The 23395-nt window shown below is 42.8% G+C and overlaps 1 protein-coding gene across 4 annotated transcripts in view; it reads left to right on the forward strand.

Moving 5' to 3' along the window:
• The window catches only part of LOC311210081 (uncharacterized protein), a 29591-nt gene extending 7161 nt beyond the window's left edge, over positions 1–22430 (forward strand). For all 4 annotated transcript variants that reach the window (XM_084287841.1, XM_084287840.1, XM_084287842.1 and 1 more), the window contains 4 exons: positions 856–946; positions 15091–15342; positions 19416–19532; positions 20661–22430. In XM_084287841.1, coding sequence (XP_084143967.1) covers positions 15186–15342; positions 19416–19532; positions 20661–21811 — 1425 coding nt within the window. In that variant the 5' untranslated portion in view covers positions 856–946; positions 15091–15185 and the 3' untranslated portion in view covers positions 21812–22430. The remainder of the gene's footprint in view (positions 1–855; positions 947–15090; positions 15343–19415; positions 19533–20660) is intronic.
• The last annotated feature ends 965 nt before the right edge of the window (positions 22431–23395 follow it).

Below are 23395 nucleotides of genomic sequence, written 5' to 3' on the forward strand. Positions count from 1 at the left end.
TCAAAAACGCCTGGTGGGGGGTGGCATTGTTTTTCCTCTGCCTTGCAGCTGCAGGTTTCAATACTGTTAGCAAGCTGTTCTTTCTGTGTTGTGTGTTCTACGCTTGGTCTCTGACCTCTCTGAAACTGGAAACAGATGTAATGCAAACTGTGGAGTGGGCAAGTAAGTGGTCCTCTGGGAGCTGACTGAGAACTACAAATCCTTGTGCTAAATGAGCTCTTAGCTTATTGCATGTCTTGGGGCAAATCCATTTATTTGCAGAGCAGTATTGAAATCAGCAGAGGTTCCTTCTGGATTTGAAGTATGTGCTCCAAAATTGTGATTCATGAGGTATATCCCACAGTGCACTCAAGCATTCACATTTACAGTTGCTGCTGCTCAACATACAGTGAATGCCATCCAGTGAACATATTTCATATGTCCAATGGCAATGATTCATCTTTGTAAAGGATATCTGGATGAAGGAGAGAATTTGTGAAACAAAATTCATGCGCATATTTATTTTAGTAATTTATTAGACATGTAAGAGATGGTGATGCAGGAGACCACAGGTGGTTTTAATGTGCCTGTGTGTGTACGTTACCTCTGTTGCCACCTTGATAGCAAGGTCGAGGTGAAGAAACTGAGTGAACAAAGATGTTAGGACTGAGTGTAAACAGTTTGCTTTCTATCTTGGCAAACTAATGTACAAATCCTGTTGTTAGACACAAATAAAAGATACTAGGATGAATGCTGTCAGGAAACTTAACTATTTCTACCACTGTATTTCTGCCCCTATAAATGGCTTTTGTTACTGTAGCTTGGAAAGAGTTTGTAATGTCAGCTTAAAGCTAACAGTTCTATTTCTTTATACAGTTCCAGTAAAACACTGCATGCCCTTGACCTGTTGTTAGTACATCTGCTTTGCTCCTGCTGAAGACATCAATGGCTGAAGTCCTGTGTACAGGTGAGCGCTTGCAAAAAGGTCCTGTGTTCACTTCTGATCTTTGCCCTGCAGAGGTGCAGTGCAGAGCGAGGGCTCTGTTGTTAATGACTGGGTTAACTTTTTCTTTTGTCTTCAGGAAAGTTATTGCCTGAGGGAAATGGAGGAAATGTGCAGCAGCTCTAAGAATCAACGACTAGATGGTGGGCATGCAGTTGAAGTGGTTACAGTTTCTTTGATGTTATAGGCATTAGTATATGGAAAGAGTTTCCTATCTTTGCCTTTCAGTGCTAGAGGATTTGGTAAGCAAGATTTGAAACCTAATTCTTTCTGAGATGGCTGTCATAAGAACAAAAAATAAGGTGTGAACATCTAATCCTCATTCTGTAGGGTTCTCTTTCTGCTACGTTATCTGCTTGGGCAGATTTACCTGACAATACAATTCCAGGCAATTGAAATATAAGTGTACGCCTGTAAAGTGGCTTGGATGCTGCAGAAACTGAGTGAGAAAGAAACTTGATTTTTTTTTTTTTTTTGTGGAGAAGCTCATGGAGACAATCACTTCTTCCTAGGGCAGAGTAAACCTTTAATTTCTCCACATTTGTGAAGATCCTTGCACTGAAGGCTAAAAGTACTGGTTACTTGACTATTCATTCCATACCAGCTCTCAGGAATACGAGTTGTTATAATAGCTTTGTTAAATCCTTCTGTGGATGCTTGCATACTTAACTCTAGATACAGCTGGCAGAGCTGATGGTGTTTCTCTGCCCTGCTGGAGCTCGCATGTGTCTCTGCTGTCATTGCTCTGAATTAGGACCCTGAATGTGGGGTGGAGCCTCCTCTGATGGAGAACCCCTGTTCTTGTGGCGCTTTATGAAGTCTTCGTGGTTACTGACATTAGGATAATTTATGTACTTCCTGCAAATGATAAGGGGTCTGATATAACATTGTTATTTACCTCCTAAACGAGCAGAATAAATATCACCTGAATTGCTTCTTAATTCCTGCTCTGTAGGTGAATCAATTTCTTGAAGGCAAATATAATTCCCTCGGGGTGTAGTTAAGTAGCATTTTGGTGTGCTGCTTCGCCTTTACAGAAAGGGAACTGTGGTTTGAGAGGAAGCGAGTCTGTGTCTGACCCAGATGGTTTGCAATAACTTCACGTGGCACTTGAGTGGTGTTTGCCTGAGCAGGGTCTGGCACAGGGGGTGGTGGACAGGAGGAAGAGATGAGAGTTTCACAAGATTGCTTTGTCATCAAGCTTTGAGGTAAGTTTTCAGGTTAGTTCATGCTTTGGCTAAATGCACCACTTATGCAAGTATTTTGTTGATGGTGGCTAAGGGTCATTGCTCTCTTTAGGTGCAGGCTAGCCATGCTATGTAACAGGACGTGCAACTTGGTCACAGCTTCTGGTTTCAAAGAGGTTTTCTCAGTGTCCCAGTTTGATTGTTGTCCCATCCTTTCTGCATTGAAAGAAAATTAACCTTTTTTATACCTTGACAGGTTTTCATAGGGTTTGATCCTTGTTGAAATCTGATGTTAAGATTTGCTCTGTTGGTTCATTTCACTTAAGCCTAAAGACAGGATTCTGTGTGAAAGGCCAAAGTACATCTTTTAAAGAAGTTTTGTCAGAACTCAGTGTAGCTTGTTGTAGTACAGTTTGAGTGAGTTCTGCATGCTGGGCACAGGGCTGACTTCTGTTTGTTCGAACGTTAACTTTGGAATGACAGAAGAGAGCTGGAAGAGCTGAGGGCTGTTGCCCAACAGGCAGTGGAAGTGTCCCCTCTGTTTCTTCTTTGTTTATGCTTGGAAGTTGTGAGATTCATGCTGCTGAAGCCTGATGCCCTCCAGTTGCTGACAAAGGTGAGAAGTAGGTATTGGTTGTTACCTTCCTTCATAGGGCTTTGGCCCAACAATACGCTCAAGGAACCAACCTTCTCTGCCTCTTTGCCTTCTAGTGGTGAGGTTTGGCATCAGGAACAAGCTGGGAGTTTTGCTTCCAGCTTCTTAGTAAGACAGCTGCAGCCTTCCACAAAGGACCATTTTCCCTCGAATACTGAGAAGAGATTGAGGGTTCTGCAATGAACTGACCCACAGCAGAGAGGGAACCTGAAAAGAAGGCTGCTGGCCCTCTGACCCATGCGTTTGCTTAAAAGATGCCTCCAGAGTTTTCTGTGATCTCCTCTGTAATCTTCAAGGTTTTTGGATGATTTAAGAAGCAAATACGGTTCATAGGTGTAGACAGTTATCTTTGTCTTGGCATATATAATATCTTAAAAGAATAATGATAGGTTTTTGAAGCAATTCTTACCAGATTGGGAAGAAAGCCTAAAGTAACTTGCTTGTGAGAGTAAGTGAAAGTATCCCTCCCACCCGGCAGGATAAAAGTTCTGACAATTGGGAAGAGTTTATCTTTTCATTGCTGTAGCTGTTCTTTCTGCCAGGGCATATGTTATCACTCTGAGGTTCCTGTCCTTCTGTATGGATGACTTTGTTGTTTATGGGGCAGATCTTGGTTTACCACAAATCACATTGTACTGAATCAAGGAAATCTGAGCTGGTGTCAGCTCATTTGTGTACCTGGCTGTCAACCTGCCCGGTTTACTGGTGTGATTCAGGGCTGCTTCATGCGTAGCTAAACAGCCTTTAACAGGAGCAAGAGCTGCCAAGAGGGCAAGGGTGGGTTTGTGGGTGGAGGCCCCAGCAGCCAGCTGATAGACTGTCCCGTGTGGTGGACTTGTCTGATATATAGTTCTGAGGATCCTAAACTTGCTTTGAGGGAGGAGGCTGAAAAAATGTTGTTCCCTGGTGTTAGCTGCCTGTGTCCCCACTCATCAGCATTTACAGCCTCTTCTCATTCCAGGTTTGCGAAGACTCTTACAACAAACTGGATTTGGAACAAAAGGTAGCGTTTGGTCAGCAGGAAGTACATGTTAATTCAAGTGTGAATTGCTTAATTCTTGACATGCCTTTCGTTTTGTGTTTGATTTCATTAAATCACAGCCTGTTCCACCTGTTGATTCCTGACCTTTGGGGGAATTATGGATGGGATCAGACTGGTTTGTATTGGATTAGGCTGGAGCTGAATTCTTCAAAAAACACTGTTCAGTGTATTGAAGAGAGTGATAAGAGTTACTACTTGTAGTGTGGGTTTCACAGACTTGTCCTTATCCTCATTTTTGTTGTCCATGCTTGGACAGCCTCCCCCAGGGCAGTCTCTTGACTCAGATAATTAGTGTATGCTGACCTCAATTTTGGACTGTGGTGGGCTATTCTTGTTATTCTTTTGGCATTTCTAGTCCAGTGTTCCCTCCATTACAGGATAAGAATATTTTTGGCATAAAATCAATAGCGAAGAGTTTCTAATGGGTTCAGTCTGTGCTGCTGCTCGTAGGACGCAACTGGAGAAGTAAGCCTAACTGCTTGCTTTTGTTTTGAACCAAGGTGTTCCAAGTTGAGAGAGGACTTCTAGCTTTGTTTTTCAGAGCAGAAATCTCTCTAATAAGTGAAAGGCAAAGTACTACTCAAAGGGATGTTATTCTAATAGGCATGCAATAGTGTTGAAAATCTGGTTGAAATCTGCGTTCAGGTATGTATCATATCTCAGCCTGCTGGGTCTGTCTGTGTTTGGAAGTGAAGAGAGAAAGTAACAGCCAGTGGCAGTCTTCAGGAGTCCATAGGATAAGGATAGAAACGTGTAACATATTGAAATACTTAGAGCTACACAAAAGTCTGTGTGGGTTCCTTTAGGAGAAAGATCCCATCAGTTTGAGACATATCTTTTCCAGCTGTGTTTTGCATTTGCAATTTTACTGCTGTAGAATGTAAATTGATAAAAAGCATCTATGTTGATGAAATCCATTTGAACTGTGTTTGTCTTGGTGATTCTTTTTATGAAGATCAGACCCGCTTCTCTGGTTCTACGAAGAAGGAGGGGGGAAAAAAAGGAACTGGACATTCTCTAAAGCTGCAGAATTCTACACTATTGAGGCAAAATTTCAAAATAATGGTAGTATCTTATTTGATCAAATAAGGTAGGTGGGAGGATAAAGCAGACCTGGTACTCAGGTCACTCTGTGAAATGGTTTTGGGGTCCTTGTTAGCAGCATCATAGGCGGATCTTCTATATCAAGCTCAGAAGGGTTCAGAAAAGCTTGCTGCTGCCTGTGCGGTCCCTTTTCTTTGAATGAAATACACTTTATACAAAGGTGCTTGTACTAAGAAAGCTTTAAGGAGCTCAAGCCAAGGTTATTTTACTTAATTAATCGGTGTCAGTAATCAAAACTTAAATAAGTTCCTCTGAAACTGCAAGGAGGGAATGTGGAACGAGGTGAGTGAGCACATCAGTTGCCACGTAGGAGATGAGTGACCCAAGAGCAGAGAACCTGCAGAGAGGGTCAGAGCAGCTGGGGGTGCCTTGCTCCCAGCCCATGCAGCCAGCTTGGTGGTGCTGAGTTGGGCTGGTACTTCAACAAGTGCTGCCTGGACAGCCACAGAAGTCAGTGAGTAAGGAGAGGGAAGGATGTATGTATCACCTGTATGTTCAGATGACTGTTGGGTTGAAGTTTAGGTTGGTGTATCGCTTACAGAAGACTTTTGTTGGCTAGGAACCTCCCACAGGGAAGGCCAGCAAGGATTAGGAGAGCTGATATTGAATTTGATTCTCCTGTTGTTTAGAAAAATAGATGTGGCTAATCTTCTGCACCTACCATGCCTGGTGATTTCCACATCTTTTAAGCCGTCAAAATCAGAAAGCAGTGAGGCCTGTGGCCAGCAACCTTTATTTGTTATTACTGTGAATGTCTTCCTGGCTTGGAGATTTTGGGACAAATCCTCTGATTTGTGTCAACGTATATACAGTGAAAAGCTCCCCTGTGTCAGACTGGTTTGTGATAATCTGGAATGTGTGATAACGTGTTCTTGCTCCATCTTACCTGGCAGCCCTTTCACATAAAGCTACCTTTGTCTTTTAACTAGAGTTTTATAGTTTAAAAAGATGACTCCTACATTATAGAGGTTTTTGAGTTGTTTTGCTTTTGAAAATAACTTACAGTGGAGGCAGGGTTTTGAATTAAATCTTTTGATTTAACTCTCCATGTTTTAGGATTTCTGTGAAGATCAGAGAAAAGAGATCCAAAAATGCTTTCCTTAAACCCAGTTCCTCTAGTGTTGAGCAAAAGTTCCCCTTCAGTCATTGTACTGGGACCATGCTCTGACCAGTGCCATGCTGTCTGAACTTCTCTTTCTGAACTCTCCATGGTGTTGCCTTGTTCCTTTGTAATGTCAGGTGCCATCACTTCTGAGCATGGTCCTGCTCAAAACCATGCGCAGACTTAAATTCCTGAGCAAATCTGCAGACCCGTGTGTTCTAGGTAGAGGTGTTCTGTTTCTAAATGCCTAAAATTAGCATTACAGCTACCTGAACCTACAGAAGAGCATAATTTCTCAAAAATATCTGAAGTGAAAGATGACATTTGAAGCTATTAGCTTCAGTGAAATTTAACCTGACCCGTATTGCTAGCAAATTGCTGACTTGTAAAAATTCTGCTGGGCCAGGAGGTGGGCGAGTGACCAGACATTTAACACATTTGTGGTTTTATTTGTTTGAGAAGTAACAGCTGGTTAATTGTGCCTTCAGGCTGAAATCCCTTCTTAAGTCTCTGTTAACTCCGGACTTGGGAGTTTCCAATTTAATAGCAGCTCAGAGCAGTTCTGAGTGTGCGTGCTGTGTTTTAACGTGGGAGTGCTGCTTCTGGCTTCCAATGTCATCTATCAGGAAGCACGAAGCACTTGTACTGTAAAGTAAATGCTTCTCTAGGTACTCTAGAGCCCAAAAACATGAGCTTACCTCCTACCCATGTAGAAGGGTATTTGATCTGTATTAGCTTGGTGGCTGCGGAGTTCTGGGGTGATTTCTTTTTGGGTGGTGTTGAAAGCTGTTTAATTTGAAACACGTGGTAGCAGATGCCCTGTGTACAATCTCCTGTCCCAATGAGACAGCAGTCTTTGCTATCTTTTTTTTGGGGGTACAGATTATGCTAGGGAAGGTTGCAGTTTTGCCATAGCAAACATTTTTATTCTTTGGAAGAATTTGTGTTGACAGATTTATTGTCCAGACCCAGCTCTATGCAGTTAGCATTTGGCAGTTCATTTTTCTTTATATTAAAATGGGATTGTTTCAGATATTCTGAAAGGAGCCATATTTTCACAAATGAAACAGCTGTCCAGTCACTTTTCACAGGAAAAGTCCTGCAGAGTAGTAGTTCTCACCAAGTGAAATGCAGAACTTGGCAGTGAACGTGGGCGAAGAAGGATGGTGGGTGGTGGTAGGTGGGGAAATTCCTGGTTCTTAGGCTTTAACGTTTGTTTTGTCAGAGGTAACCTGTGATGGGCATAAAGCCTCAACAGTGCCAGTGTGGGCTTTTCTCATGAGTTAGGTAAGAACTGGGTGAGCTGCCCTGTGCTCAGAGGAAGAAGTGAGGAGTGCAGGTGAGGAACTGAGGCAGAGAAAGACAGAGGCAGTCAGTGATGTAGGAGATGAATCAAGCTGATAACACTCAAAACATAACTAACTAAAAAAGAACAACCACAAAAACCACCAGGGCTCTATCTGCCCAAGATTGTGAGTCAGTAGCACTGCCTTGCTTCCACAGGAAGCTGGAAGTGGGGAAGGAACCTGAGCTCTGGTTTAGTCAGCTGTCAGACATGGGCTGTAACCACAAAAACTTCCTTCCCATCTGCGTTATTTGTGGGGAAAGGTGTGTGGGAAGAGTCACTGAAAGTCTTGAACCTTTAGAATATAGCCCTTTATCTGTCTATATGAGGCCTGACATTCAGACCCTGTGATTAATCTGCCTGTTGCATGGAAATGTCTCTCCATTCCTTGTGGAGCATGGTAGCTGCTGACCTTGCACAGCTGCTTCTCCCTGTTGCTGCTCCCAGGGAGCTCTGCAGAGCACAGCCCGTGGTGTACAGCATCGTTTGTCAGTGTGGAGCCTGAAGGGCTTTATACTTGGGAAACTTTCACGTGTTAGCCAAGCCCCAGTTTAATCACGGAGCTTCTCAGCAAATCTTGGAGTTCCACCCCTCTTAGAGAGTCTTTAAAATGTTTGTTTTAATTATGTAGGACATTTTGGAAGTCTTATTAAACATTTGGCCATTTACAAGCAGAAGAATAGATTTTCTTGCAGGGAATAATAAGTAGCAGCTGGACAAATACTGTAGCAGCTGTAAACTTCTTTTAAAGATCACCATTTCCACGCCAGTCTTCAGAGGTTGCAGCAGCTCAAGCAGCCTTGTCAGAGGCTGTCTGCTCAGTGGCTGTGGATTATCCCTTGCTTTCTAGCTTAACATCCATCTAAGTTGGTCAGACATGAATTTGGAGGGGTGGTGGTGACTCTGAACAAGGATGCTCTGTTCTTTTGAGTTTATAGTTGGCAACTGTTGGCATCTTTGGGCTCATTCCCTGGAGCTTGTAAATGTTACTGCAAATGCTGCAGTTGCCTTTGCTGTGGGCTGTGTGCCGTGTGGGTTGGTGGGAGATTCAGCCACAGATGGGGACTAAAATAAGATGAGACTGAATGAGGGGGCTCACATTTAGGGGCAGGGAAGATGTATAATCTTGTGACTGCTTAATTAAAATGTTTTCACTTAGTGGTTTGTCCTTAGGAGTCTGTATGGTGGAGTCTTTGTGGACTCATGCAAAAAAAAATATGTATCATACAAAGCCATTTTAATGGACATGTATAGGGAGAAACATCAGAAAAGTAGCAGCAGATCTTACTGATGTCTAACACTGTCCTACCAGCTGCAGTAAGGAGTGCCTGCTAATGTGGAAGGATGTGCCAGCTCTTCTGTAATACGTAGCGAGCTGTGTGTTGTTATGCTCTGAGGAAGCTGTGTAACAGGAGAAGGAATATAAATGACATTCTTCCGGGCTTGAGCTGGCAATGTTTGCTCTTTGCATCGTATTTCAGAGGACGTGTAACTTGTGTCCTGGTGTTGCAGAATCAACATCAAGCATCAAGAACGTGCTCCTCTTTGTGGGAAGGTCTGGTTCCCTGTGAGGTGCAGGGAGATGTTTACCTACCAACCTTTTCTCAGAAGTTACTTCTTGGAACAAAAAGATTCAATTTCAGGTAAGCCTTGTAGAAAAAGAGCCGTTCTTACACATCTCTCCTCCACCAGCAGGAGCCTTGAATGTGCTTCTGGGCTCATGTCAATGCTAGGTGTTGATCAGATTCAGCTTGTTGGTCCCAAGCCTAGCCTGGCCTATGTATTCATGACTGATTTTTGTGCACAATTTTCTTCAAAACTCCCTCAGAGTGTAGAATCTTGCCTGTCCCACCTCAGTCACCCTCCCAGCGGAGCGTTTTGTTAATACTGGAGAAACGATGGGGGCATGGAGAGTCTGTCCTGGAGCAGCGAGCAGACCTTTGACCACTGCAGCCTTTTCCAAGGAAGTGGGGAGCTTCACAAGCTTTGTGAAGTACAGTTACAGGAACTGTGCCCGGAGCAGGGATCCCCTTCCCAGTCATCAGTGATGCGTTTGCAGCCCTGTAATTCATAACACTGCTTTACAGCCTCTGCTCAGCTCTGTCTGTGTTTATGGCACGTGACATTTTGTAGAAACACCTTTGTAATCTGTTGTTAACTTTCCTTGGAGACCAAAGGAACTTGATGACTTTCAAGCTGCTGTTGAGAGCATGATGTGACTTCATCTGGCCGTGCTCTGCTGACCACGGGTGGTGACTCAACAGGAGATGCAGGGGAGAACATCTTAACAGAGGCTTTGAACCCACAGTTCAAGCTATATTTACTTGCTCTGGGGCAGGTTCTTTGCATAATGTAGTTAAATCATTTTCAAATGATCTGAAGGGCCGGCTATTTTTTCTCTAGCACAGTAACAAAGCGTTGTTGTTCCTGCACATTCTCAACCTGCTTTGGGGCTGTTATAATTCATGTGTGACAGACACTATTACAGATACAAATCATGACCAAAGTGAAGTTTTGTTGCTGGGATAAGTAGCTTCCTGCCATTATTCTCATTCCTTTTTCTTGCCTTACTGATGCAAATGCGATTCAGAAATCAGCCTCTTTTACTCTGGTGCTGCCCCTTCTGTCTCCAAACCTGTACGTGTGTGCCATTTCAGAGAGAAACTTGGAAAGCCAAATGCTCCTAAGATTGCAGCACAGATTCTTTTGCCTCCTGTGTTCTGGCCTCAATTCACAAAACGAGATGTGCTTGTCTTTCCTTAGCAAAGCCTGGTTTAATTCTATTTTCCAAAGAGTGAAATATAGCACTCGTTTTGAGAGCTGATGGCACATGAAATATTTAGCAGCAATTGCAAGCTGAAACCAGGCCTTATGTCTTTTCAATTTAATGGGAGACATAGCACCATTATTTATGTTGTGTATTCTGCCCTTGTCTTCCCTGCTTTGTTGTGACCCTGAGGACCCCACAATCCTGTGCTGTGTCCTCATGTTATTTCCCTGAAGGACAAAGAGTCTTGTTCAGTTGCTTTCGGCTCTGGCCCAGTCGGAGGGAGTGTGAACTTCATGGGAGTCTTTCTGGCAGTGAAAAGAGACTACAGTACCTGCAGTTCAGGTGCCTTCCTACCCAGCAGGATGCTAAATCTCAAGGTTTCCTTTCCACCTTCTCTCAGAAACAGGCGGAGATGCTCCGAGGGAATGGAAAATGACTTCTTTGCAGCTCTCTGACCTCATTTCATGTTGTTATGGGTTTTGGAGCAGTCTGCTGACTCTTCGACAGCTTGAGGGAGCACATGTTGCCCTAAATGACTTGCTTTCTTTGCGTACTTCACACCTCTGATTTCTAACAGCCCCTCTCCCTTGTTCCATGTTTTTCTCTAGCTCTGCCTCTTTGCTTTGGTCATGCCGGGCTCCACCTGTGTCCAGTCACTGCATGCACCTTGCAGCTGCTTAACCAGGAGCATCTGAGGCTGGGATGGCATGGAGACGAAGGGTTTATATTCCAAAGGCTTTGCTCTGCGCTTTCAACATCACCCCCAATCAAGTAGATGTTGTTTGAAACAATACTTTGATTTTTTTTTTTCCGGATTCCTTGGCTTCAACTACAGGGAAATCAGCAAGAAGGGAGGAACACTTTGGAAACCCAGCAGGCAGCGCCTTCTGGTTGTGTGTGTACATTGCAAAGTCATCAGTCATTCAGTTGTTGACTCAAAGTTATTCTGGTTTTCCAGCGTGCTTGTTCCCCACTGAGTTACAGCCACAGATGGTAAAAGTAAACTTTGCACTTCTCAGAGTGTAGTCTTTTCCCAGATTTTATTCACTCACTGGCTTTTGTGGTTTGGTTTGACTTTTAATTTCCTTGGAAATGCTTTACATATGGAAAAGGTAGTGCTCAGTGTGAATTTTGCTCTGATTTCTCAAAACTGCTTCCAATAGGAATGGTAGTGTTCATCTCTTCATGTTGTCTCTGACTATACCAGAGAAAGGTTTCATCTGAGGAGCAGCATGACCTGGAGGGGAAGCTTTAGCTAGTACTTCTCTGGGATGTAGCTGTGTGGGGTGAATGCTTCGTGGAGTTTGTTGGAGCATAAATGGAGCCATGTGGGACTGGTTAGAAGTGTGAGAGGAAGGGGGAAGTAAGGCCTATTGTTTGTAATTATAAAAGGCAGTGGTTATGTTGGGAAAAATGATCTGTAAGTAATTGTGATTCCTGCTATGGATGTATGAGATTGTGCGAAGGTAAAAGAGGCAAAAACACCCCCAACAACGCACTGGCTGGAGGTTCTGATATTTGATACAGCATCCCAAGTGTCATCTGGACTGTTGAACCCCTTACTTGAGCGAGCACAGGGTGTGCTTTTGCCAAGCACTGGGTGCAGCACTTAAGGGGATGGCTGTGTAGCCTGAGGTCAGGCACAGTGTGTCTTTGAAAGCCTCCATGATGGTGTCTCCTTGTTCTCTGTATGTTTTGAGAGCCCCAAACATGGTCCAAATTCAGTTCTTCTGCAGTTGGGACCCTCTGTGGTAGGTCACCCTTGTGAATTGAACGCTCTGCACCACTCATAAAGTGCTCCTGAGAGCTTTGGGCTGTTGCTTCTTGGCTTTGGGTCTTGAAGAGCAGGGAGTGTTCAGCTTAATGCTCATGTTACTGTAATGAGCATCACTTGGCCCTGAGGAGACTGTGCTTGCTGAGAGGGAAGGGGGAACTGCACTGAAGGCAGGCATTTCTCACTGCTGAGCTCAGTCTGTCCTCTGTTACTGGTGCTGGCCTAATCCAGAAAGGCTCCCAGGTGCTTTATAAGGGGTGAGAGGCACTCACTGGGATTTTGGTGGAGCTGTTGTAGTTACATGGGACTGAAGTCAGCTGGGGCTGGCTGGCAGGGGCTTCTGGCCTGGCAATGTGGTTGGGGACACAAGGCACTTCTGTGTGGGGGACAGTTATCTGTGCTGACACAACAGCTTCTAGGCCTCGTGTGATTAATGCACGATTGTACAAGTAAGTGTATGAGTGCCTGGGTCAAGGCTGGGAGTCATGCAGTGGTAACTGTGAAACACTGCTATATCTGCATTTTGGAACTGTAATGGGAGACTTATTCTTTTGGGATTGCTTACTGTGATTACAAAAATAATGCTAAGTGATATATCTATAATAGAGAGCTCTCTGTATTTGTATTCATTGCTGTTCCAATTTTTTGTGTAAAAAAAGGTAAATGCATACATTTATTGCACAGCCAGTTCATTCCTGTTGACACTTCAGGCTATAAAATATAACTTCTTGTAAGTGTTGTTACCTTGAGAAGTTTACTGCAGACTTAAACAGGGCTCTCTTTAAAATGTAAAACTTACATGTTAAGATCTATATTTTTTTTTCCTGTGGGCCAGGTACTGCTTGCTAAATACCTGCCTGTGAACTTAAACAAAAAACCCTGCAGTTGTTTCTGTGTAGCGTTGACAAATAGTGCTCTGAGTATCTTGATAAAGTATCTACAGTGTCTGCGAGGGAACCCCAGATTGCCTGCTTTTAAGTTGAAGGATTCAGAATTTAAAGCAGCCTTTTTCTGGCTGTCAGCTGTAGAGATCTGTTTGCTCTAGGAAAACGCCTCTTGCAGGCAGAGTATTTTACATCTTCCCCTTTTCCTTACTGTCAGCTGGAGCTTTCTATGGCTAAACTATGTGGAAGTGCCTTGCAATTCAGAGCAGCAGGGTAAGTATTGAAGTTACTTTGATGGAGTAACACGAATTGTTTCCCCTTTCATATTCCCAGACTCAGACTTCTGAAAACGTGGAACTGCTTTCCCAAACTGCAGACGTCAGCATGCTGTGTTGCAGGGCGCTGCAGTTGTGCATTGCCCAGGGCTTCTCTCCTGTGTTGATTCTGTTTCAAATCCTTCTAGCTCACCCTTGGAAAAGCCAGAGAGCCCTCGGCCGAGCTGGGGCTGGCTGTAAAGCCAGTGCATTCCCTGGCAGGCAGGACTAGATGGGGCTGGTGAGCTGCCTTTCCCCACCAGACTTCTCAGAAATATTTCCATCTGCCAGCTGGGACAACCCAGGCCTGAACTTCTGTCTGGAGTGAGAAACCCACCCACACAAAGCAGCCGTGCTGCTGTGCCTTGAGTTCTGAGTCTAAATGTCTGCTAGCATGTTCAGGTCTTCAGAAAGTAGAATAAGGAGAAAACCTGGTAACAGAAGTTCCATTGCAAAAAGTTTCATTGGGGTATCAAGATGTCACAATCTGGGTGTAAGAGTAAATATTATCTTAGAGGCATTTTTTCCCCAATGAAGATTAACTCAAATTCTTGAATTCACAACTGTAGCTGGGAGTAGGGTTCAGAGCTCAAGGCAAACCTTGCAGGAGTGGTTAAGTCAGGACTGTAGCCTGCTCCTGATGACCACTGGATATTTTTCACTATGCTATTTATACTGGTCACACGTGCTGCTCAGTCCCTGAGCTGTGAACTGTGAGTGTCTTCAAATGCAGCAGTCCTGTAGACCTCTGAGATGTCAGGCATAGTTAAATCTCACCACTCTTTGAAGGCCATGATGTTTCTCTTCGTAACTGCAGGATGAGAGCTAAAGCGTGCTTCAGCACTGAGGGAAGTGCTGAAAAACTACTTAGGGAAGAGGCCAATGTTTGGTCTGGTTCAGGCTGGATTGTTTGGAAGTACCTTTTCATACAAAATTTAAAGAAAATCTTGGAAACAATAGGGTAAATCTAGATAGAAGCTGGTGATCTGCTCTGATGTCAACAGGAGCTCCTCCAGTTCCTCCAGTGCCAGGGTGAGAACTCATCCATGGAGACAGAAGTCTCTTGTGTTCATTGGGAGCGAAGAAAATGCTTTGCCTATTTATTGTTTTATGTGTGGAAATGAAAGCTTACTGTGGGTGTGGGTCTTCCTCACTAACAGCTGATATCTGTGTAGCACCTTGGAAGATGTGAATTATTGGCTCTTGCTTGTTTTGAATCAATGTTTTTGATAATCAGCAGGAATGAACCAAACCTGATTCTTGGTTTGGACTGGCTTGGTGTAAAGGCAGGGTGTCCTGGGCATAGTGCAGGACTGCCTATATTATCATTATTATCTTTGTTATTATATAGATGCCTATAGTATCAGTGTTCTCAAGCTGGTCAAAATGCTTCTGCTGAGCCTGGGAACAACATGAAGGGTTCCAGGATGAGCCAAAAGGCATTGTGCCTGTGTTGCTGTGGGCTTTGAGTTCAGCTTTGTGCACACTGACTGTCTGACAGCAGTCAGATGAACTTCTCCAGCTGAAGTCAGAGCAAGAGGCAACAGAGCTCTTCCTGTTCTTGATGCTGTTCTTGACTGCGAATGATAAATCTCACATTTTTCTTTAAAACGTCTTTGCCTTGCAACGTTAGGGAAAATAAAGGAATAAAGTAAGTATAACCCACCGCTTGCAGCTTTTGTGTTGAGTTGTTTTCTGGTGGTATCTGAGAAAAGGAGAGCAAAGTACTGTTTCCAAAGAAAGACACTGTGAATTTGGGAATAGGCTTTTTTCTTTCTGCCTCTGCTTCATTATCAGTATGTTAATCCTGGTAGTGATACCTGCCTGCCTTATGCATATCTTATTGTAATCCTTTCTGATAGGAGTGTATTTAGTAAAACACTTCAAGTGTAGCCTTTTGATATAAATCAATCATTTTCTTTTCTTTGTAGGTATGTTGCAGTGGATCTGAAGGTGGTACAAGAAAGCATTCTACTGTGCTACAGGCTTCTCAACAGAGAAGCCTCCTGGCAAGGCAACCCTGAAGATGTGGACTGCCATTGTATTCTTCCTGCTGATTTCCTTCTGTATATGTGAGAACAGATTTCCTGTTCTGAAAGGAAGAGGAGTCCATATAGTGCAGATAAACAGGCTGACAACTGAAAGGCAATGCAGGCAGGCTTGTAAAGGCTCAGCTGCTTCAGGTGAGGTTCTCATCCTTCAGCAGGAATTCCAGCTGGCTTTTCTCTTTATTAAAGGTCTCTTCTGCTCCCCTGACAACTATCTATCTTAGCTCCAGTTGTTTACAGGCATTTACAGTTATGGCTTCTGTGTGCAGTCCTGCGGTGCTAAATAATTTCTGACAGCTTTGGTTAAATTGAATCCAGAGCAACCATTTCCCAGGGCCTTTCTAGCTTCCGTAAGAAACAGCATTCATGTGCTCTTGGTGTGCGCTGGTAGCGTGCAAATGGTGTTAGGTCACTTGACTTGAAGGATGATTATTCTATGCTGCCAGATGTTTGCAAGTGAACAGTGCTATAGCAGACAGCTGCACTGGAGTGAGTAGTCTTGTGTTTTATCCACCTTTGAAGAAACTGGTTGTTAATTATCCTGCAACCAAGCACAGCATTAAGACCAGGGGAGATGAGAGCCTTCTGGTGTCTACCTCTGAGATGTCTTCAAAAAGCATTAAACTTCTAAATGAGTCTTTGAAAGGCGTCCTTATTAAGGACCCTAACTTATCTAGCCACATGTCAAATCTAGTAGCGTTTAAAAAAATCAGTGATGCTGTGGTTGAGATGGCAGACAAATGTCTGGCAGGTTAATAGGAACATCATAAGGACTTTTTTTTTTTTTTTGATGCTTAGAGCTTAATTATTTTATACAGGAGTCTGCTCTATCCTTTCACAGTGGAAAGAAAGCACCTTTGCAAACTATTTTTTTGTCTGGGAGATAAAATATGAGTGGGTTTGTTTCCCAGGCACCAGAGCTTCAGAGCTCCATAGAGAGCTGATACTTGGGGTCTGTAACATTACATGTTTGTTTCTTCCACCTGAGAATCTCTAAATGCTGTGGATGTGTCATCTTAACTTCACAAGATCTTTATAAGGGTAGAGAAGGTGCTACAGCTGCCTATTCCAGAGAAGGGAGGTGAGGGACATCAGGAATTCAGTCTGTAATCAGGGTTTGGAATGGAGACTGAGCACATCCTTTGCCCTGTTGCTGACTTCAGCCACTTTTTTGTACTCATCCCTTTGTTTCTTATTGGTATGATGTTTCAGAATGAACAAGTCCTGTTGTGTGTTAGCTGTGTTGGGCAGAGGGGCTGAGGGTGTAAAATTAGGTGACCTGGTCCATCTTTGAGAAGCCGTTCAAAAATATGTACTGCCCTTATCAGGTTTTACATTCTTTATTAAACCCACTAAAGCAATTTCATTCCTCTTTCTTACTTGGTGGCCAGTCTCTTGCTTTATCCTGTGTTAGCGGGGAGAAAGAAAGGATACAAACTCTTGGCATAAATGTATAGTCAGGTGCAGAGAGATCATCTGGAGAAAAAGACCTGAAACATCCTTTTTTTTTTTTTTTTTTTTACGATTAAGCTTAAGGTTTTAAGATCGGCTTTTCTAGTCCTGCCTTTCTAGAATACCTCTTATGTTGTGCTTCTTTTTTGCCATTTCATTACAGATGTGAGTCCTGAGAATCTTGAATATTGCGATAATTACACCTATGTAACTCAGTGAAGGAGCATTGGTTGTGATTTTTAAGGTATTAGTTTTAAGCTGCAGGACAAGGTTGCATGAGGAGACGTCTTCATAACTACATTGCTTAGAGAAGTGGAAAGATCACATTCCTAGCTGATCAGTCTCTCTTCTGTAGTTTGAATTTATATCAGCAAGGGCTCTTCTCCTGTTATAACATCTCTAACTTAGGGAAGTAGTGTAAATGTCACAAAAAGAACCACTTTTGTATGTTAACATCTCAGGTGTGTCCTGCAGAAAGGAGGGGGCTGGCTGGAAAATTTTCCAGGGCTGATTGCAGGGGTGGTAACTCTTAACCTCTGTATGTTTTCTAACATAATGGGTTCAAGCCTCCAGATGCTGCTAGGGAAAGTGTTACAAGATGGAGAATGTGCCCATCTCAGCAAGAATATGTCAGTTGAGGATTCCCAGATTCCTGATGAGCAAGGTAAGCATGTGCTGAGGAGTCAGATAAGCTTGTGCTCTTCCCTTTGCATCCCCAGCCATATTCTAGAGCCCTCCCAAGATGCTTCTGTGGTGGCTGGTACAGGTGTAGATATCTCCTCCATCTGAACAGGCTGGTTCAGAGCAGAGCCACCTGGTCATAATTCTGGGCAGTCTTGCATGCTCTGGGGAAAATAAAGGGAAAACATGATATGTCTGCAAGAAGAAATATTCCTGTTTTCACTATACATGTGCATACTTGGCTTCTACTTGCATTTGGGAAGCTGAGTTTTCTTTCCAGTAACAGCAGGTTCAGAAATGAAATAATCCACTTCTGCACGGCAAGACCTTGATGTCTGTTGCCTACATGCTTTCCTTTCAAAATGCGCATGATCACCTTCTGTTTTGCCTCTCCAGTTTCTGTCTTTTTATGCTGTCTCTTAATTAGATACAAGCAAAGAGGAGTGGCAGGGCAGCAAGTGTCTTGCAGTGGAAACAGCAGCCAGGGTCTTGGTCTGCAGCTCCAGCTCTCATCAAAGGGAGCACTCATCAGTCCAGTTCTATGGAAGCATTCAGTTCTTTTGGGGTGCAGTTCTGCTGGCAGCAGAAATCAGGCTGCTGAAAATGCTGACCCCATCAGTCTTTTTCTGACCTGACTTATTAGATATGTAGCTAATACAAGGTATGCTGCTGGCTTTTTTTTCTTTTCCACGAGAAATGAGAACTGACACTATTTACAGTAGTAGACAGTCTGTGATCCTCTGCTAGCATGGTTCTTAAGCAGGGAACAGGAGGTGGGATTAGGAATCAGAGCACGTTCAAACATGGTTTCCTGTCTGAGGAGGGGACTTGATTATAGCCTCCTATGTGTGCCTGTTGAAGCTCTTAATTTTATTGCTTTTTAAGTACCGATTTTAAAGTGTTTGAATGGTTTCATTGACTTTCTTAACATTTTATTTGGTAAGTCAGTAAAATGCCACTTTGCTAGTTTCTTTAGGGCTGTCAAAACAGACTACAGTTGTCGGTACAGGGATTTCTCCAAGTTCATAAATTTTCCACAAGCTCTTTTAATAACTGTGGTAATGTAAATGTTTTATTGTAAAAGTTCAAGCTTCTCACAGCCTTAATCCTCAGTGAGGATAATTCTCTTTGTAGATAAGAGCCATGTGTACCACATGTGTCTGTTCTTTGCCCTTTCCTACACTTCTAATAAAACACAGAAATAAACTTCTTCTACTGCCATACACATAAGTTCTCTGATCTACTGATGGGTGGTCAGTTGGGTACACATCTGCTTCATCCCAAACCAAGAGCTATCTTCTCCTGTTGCTTCTTGTTACAGCACATGATATTTCCCAGTCACAGAAATGCATTGCACACAAGGTAACAAGTTAGAAAGGATGCCAGGAGTGAGAGTTCCTTCTGTGATGACTTCTATATGAGCTTGTTTAACTTTGTGTTGGGATTTGGCATACTGAAAGGCCATTTCTTTGATGGCTCCCCTGGCCAGTGGTATTATTTTTCAGCAGATGAGTAAATTTGTGGAACTTCAAGCACTGAGATGAGAGCCATGTCTCACAGAGATATATGAGAGATGTCATCCATCTGCCCATGGCTGACAGTTACTATCTCAATTGCAACTCACTTTTTCTTCCTTATTAAGACATTAGGTGAATGCTAGCATATAAATGGGGTCTGTCCAAACTCAAAGGCACACCTTGTTATTGTCTGGGTGATCAAATTGTTGTTAGATGTTGGCTCCAGGGGACAAGCAGGTTGGTAGGCTGCAGCTGCTATGTATTAACTTCAGTGGCTTCAATTATTTTCATGAAGGCTGAGTCAGGATCTTTTTACGCTGTACCTTCCAGATATTAGTTGGTTTTTGTTTTAATTCTTCATTTTCAGCCATGAAGCAGTATGTTCAGTTATGCTGTGTGTAATGATCCATTTTCTTATTTATCTGAAAGTGTGTTCTTTGGTCAGGCAAGGTTTTGAAGAGCCTGACTAAGGTAAAGTCTGTTCTGGCCTATTGGATTTTAGGGGTTCTGTGTTGGAAGTGACTAATAGTCCTGATACCTGCCTTCTGCTGTCTTTAGGTAACCATCGCTGCAATTGGTCTGTGCCCTACCAGAATCACTGCATCCTCTTGCAGTGTCACCAGCTAAGTGTGTGCCAAAATGCTGAAGAGCAAGAAATCAAAGATCTGCTTGGAGGTAATGCTATGCTTCAAAGTCTTGCTAAATCCAGGATCTGATCTTTTTTGCCTTAAATTTAAACCTTGACTGGCTTTCAGATAAAGGGCGATAGGTTATGAAATACCTGCAGGATGATTCTGTAACTGAAAAATGTTTTTCTAACAGCTCTGGTACTTAAACAGCTAACAGTTTTACTAACAGCTCTGGTACTTAAATGTGCATAATATGTCTTTGGGTAACTTTTATTGGCCTCTCCATGTGAAAGGCATGATTCATTCAGCCCATGTGCACTCCACATTCTTGTCCTTATGAAAATAAAGGCATAACAGATATATTTATATTTTTTTTAAAGAGAAAAAATGTCTTGGCATTGTATTTTCTGAGATAGCCAGGATTTTTGTGCCAGAGGCAGCAGGCTGCTTATATAATCAGAGCAGTCTTAGTAGCAGCTGCTCATGGTCAATTTTGAGTGCTAGGGTCTTCAATTTTAATTGACTAAGTAACAAAACAGAGCTTGCTCATAATCGAGGAGTCAATCTTCTAAAGTATGTTTCAAGAGTATGCCGTACACAGGCTTAAAAAAATTGTTCATTGTTCTTTTGCATTGGCAAAGGTTTCTCTGCAACATAGCAACCAGACCTCTGATAAGCAGATGGGATTTATGTTGCAATAAATCTGGATCACTAGTTGTGAAGGAGGTTCTCCTGAAGGATGAAGGTATATGTGGAAATTCTCAGTTTTGAGAGGTGAAAATTAGGAACCTAAGCATGAAGGGCTTATTGAGAATGTGTTACTTCATGAAAACATGACGCTGCTGCTTCAGAGCTGGTGTTTATGACGCTGCTCCTTTTGTGAATGTTTGTGTTGTAGCTCTGTACTTCATTACCCTCCTTTCATGGAATTAATTCCCTGATTGGGCAAATGCCAGAGGTCTGTGGCAGGAAAAAAAAAAAAAGTAACCCAAAGGGATTGTATACAATAAAGGCAGGGGTCTGGGTTTTCATGTTGTTGCTGACTTTGGGACTGATTCAGTCCGGTTACTGCGTGTACTTCAGAGTATACATTCCGGTTAGCACGTGAGAGTGTGAGGTCAGATTTGGGCTTGAGAGTTTTATTCTTACAACTTTTTTCTTTTTTTCGTTTAAGAAATCATCTTTGGGGAAAGGGAAACAGTCCAGTTTCACCCCCAAAGCTATCCACAGAAAACAAAGAGGATGGTGAAGGCACAGATTGAACAATACAACAGAGAGAACCAATTTTCCTCCACCGCTCAGGCTCACAAGGTTTACTTGAGGCAGTTGGCTGCGACTGCAGGTTATCCTGAAGCATCAAACACAGGAAGACCTGCAAGCAGTGTTACTACCACCACCACAACTGTCAGTGCTACCACAGTTGTAACAACGGCAGGTACAAGTGCAACAACTGTCCCTGGTGAAGCTAATGAAAAAACTACCAAAGCCTCAAATACTTTGGGAGTGCTCCTTCTTACCACCATGTCATCCACTGTCCCTTCTCCCACTCCTGTTAAGGACACTGCTTCCACTTCCAGGAGTAGCACCAAGCTCCTGATCACCGCTGAAAAATTAGGAAATGATAGCTTTGCCTCCTCTTCTGCTCCCATCACTGCCACTGCTGGAGCAGATACTCAAATGAATCTCACCAAGCAGTTTAGCACAGCCACCAACATGATCAGTGCTCCCCACCCCAGTAGCCTCAATACTGTTGGAACTAGCCTGAAAACACTGATCACAACACCAACCACGCTCACCGGACAGGATGCAGTGACATCTTCCACTGCTTCTACTCAGGCTGCTACGTTCAGCCTCTCGGTGAGTACACATTCCGCGAATTCAGCGCTCTCCATGTTGCCAGAAACAAATAGAGCTCCAACATCCTCGAGTGAATCAACCTCTTCTCAGGGTCCTACGAGAGGTGCCATTGGTTTACCTAGTGGCCCTACAGCAGAAGCTACAACTGGGCATGAAGTAAAGTCAGTATCTCTTACTCCTTCAATTAAACATACAACCACCACTTCAGCAAACACACCTGGAACAACAACTTCGAACATTGCAAAGACTCAGGACACAAATAATGACTATCTTCTCATTGCTGCGGAGCCTCTGACTCAGTACTTAGTGGATAAAAGTTCGCTTCTTGCAGTGCTTTTATTTGGTACAGTTTTTTTCATAACTGTCATAGTCCTTTTCCTTATGCAGGCTTATGAAAGTTACAAAAAGAAGGATTATACACAAGTGGATTACCTGATCAATGGAATGTATGTGGACTCAGAGATGTGAAAGGGTAGGGATAAAGCAATGGGCAGAAGAGATGGAAAGGAGATTAAATGCCTACCTGGCTTGTTTTTCTTTCCCAATTGCCTATAACAGAAACTGAAAGTGCTTCCAAATTTAATTCTGGTGCAATTTAGGAGAAATGCCATGTACTGTATTAAGAAAAATATATATTTTTTATTCAACTGCAACAGGTTGCTGTAAAAAATAGTCATTTTTAAGACCTTTCCATAATGTACTATAGCTTTGATCATTATTTTTCATTGTAAATTACCTATCAAGGGGTAAGCCATCATCCTCTGAAAATGATGTGACAATTTTTCAACTGTTTACATTGCAAATTTATCATGTTTTGTTATTTTCATGTGTGTTCCTTTTTGAAAACAAAACAGAGGATGCTCTCACCTTTTACAAAATACTCTGAAATCACTCGATGAGAAGTGTGAAGTATTGCTACAATGGGGAACTTTTAATCTAATGTGTGTTGTATTTCGGTACGCTTCTAGCTTGTAAAAAGAGGTCTGTTTACAAGGCATTGTAAACACTGTTTACTGCTAATCCAAGATACCTTTTTCACTAGGGAGCAGATTACTGTGCATCTTCACTTACATGATCTTATTTTTGTATTCACTCAATAAATGGAGCCCTGAAAAGGGCATATCTTATTGCATTTCTGTTTTCATTCTTCTTCTCATCATCTTAGAAGCAGACAAGTGGCCTTTTGAGGCTTGTGCCAATGAGATCTATTTGAATATTCCAAGTACAGGGTTTTAGAGGACTGCAGTGGAAGTATGAATGTGTCACAGAAGATGATGCTTGTCTTTTAGGGTATGGCTTCTGTTCCTTCAGAGGATTATGCTACCAGTCTCCCAGTGATGCAGAGACACTCACCTTAGTGTGATTAGTAACTTTCATGCATAGAGCATCAGGCTCTTTTCTTGCATTCAGGACCAGCACAGAGTCTCTGGTAATTTGGAGCCCTTATTGCACATGCACACACACAGCTGACCTCTGAAGATCTGCAGTTGAGAGGGAATATAAAACACTTAATTTGTGTTACATATATATAATACATATAGTATTCTTCAGCAATTAATGCATTTTGAGCAGAGTATATATACTAGTATGCTGGGTCAAGGTGCATTGTATTTCTTTTGTCTTTTATCTCACTACAAATTAGTTGGTTTCTCTTTGAGCCTGCTTGCATGTAATATGGAGGCTGATAATAGGCAAACCTCAGAATTTGAACTGTTGTGTTTTGGTTGTTATTTATCCAAATCCTTTGGGTGTTTAGAACTTGGATGGAGTCTGTAGCCTAGAAAAGGTTACCATGACTTGTTCATCATGAAGCTGAAAGTGCTATGAAAACTGCTGCAAATAGCACTGGCAGCAGCAGAGGCGAGGGGTGGTTGGAAGACAGGAGGTAGACGGTAGTTTCCTGAGCCTTTTCTGTTATAAAAGGCTTCTTAACACTGCTGTGGGTTTGGGGACAACATTACAGCAAATAGAGTATCTTGAGGAAATATATTTACAGCCTGCTTGTCTGTGTCTGTCTGCATTTTACAGTGCTTTTGCATAGACAGCATCTGT

The sequence above is a fragment of the Netta rufina genome, assembly GCF_964035555.1.
Source record: "Netta rufina genome assembly, chromosome: 5".
Taxonomy (NCBI): Eukaryota; Metazoa; Chordata; class Aves; order Anseriformes; family Anatidae; genus Netta; species Netta rufina.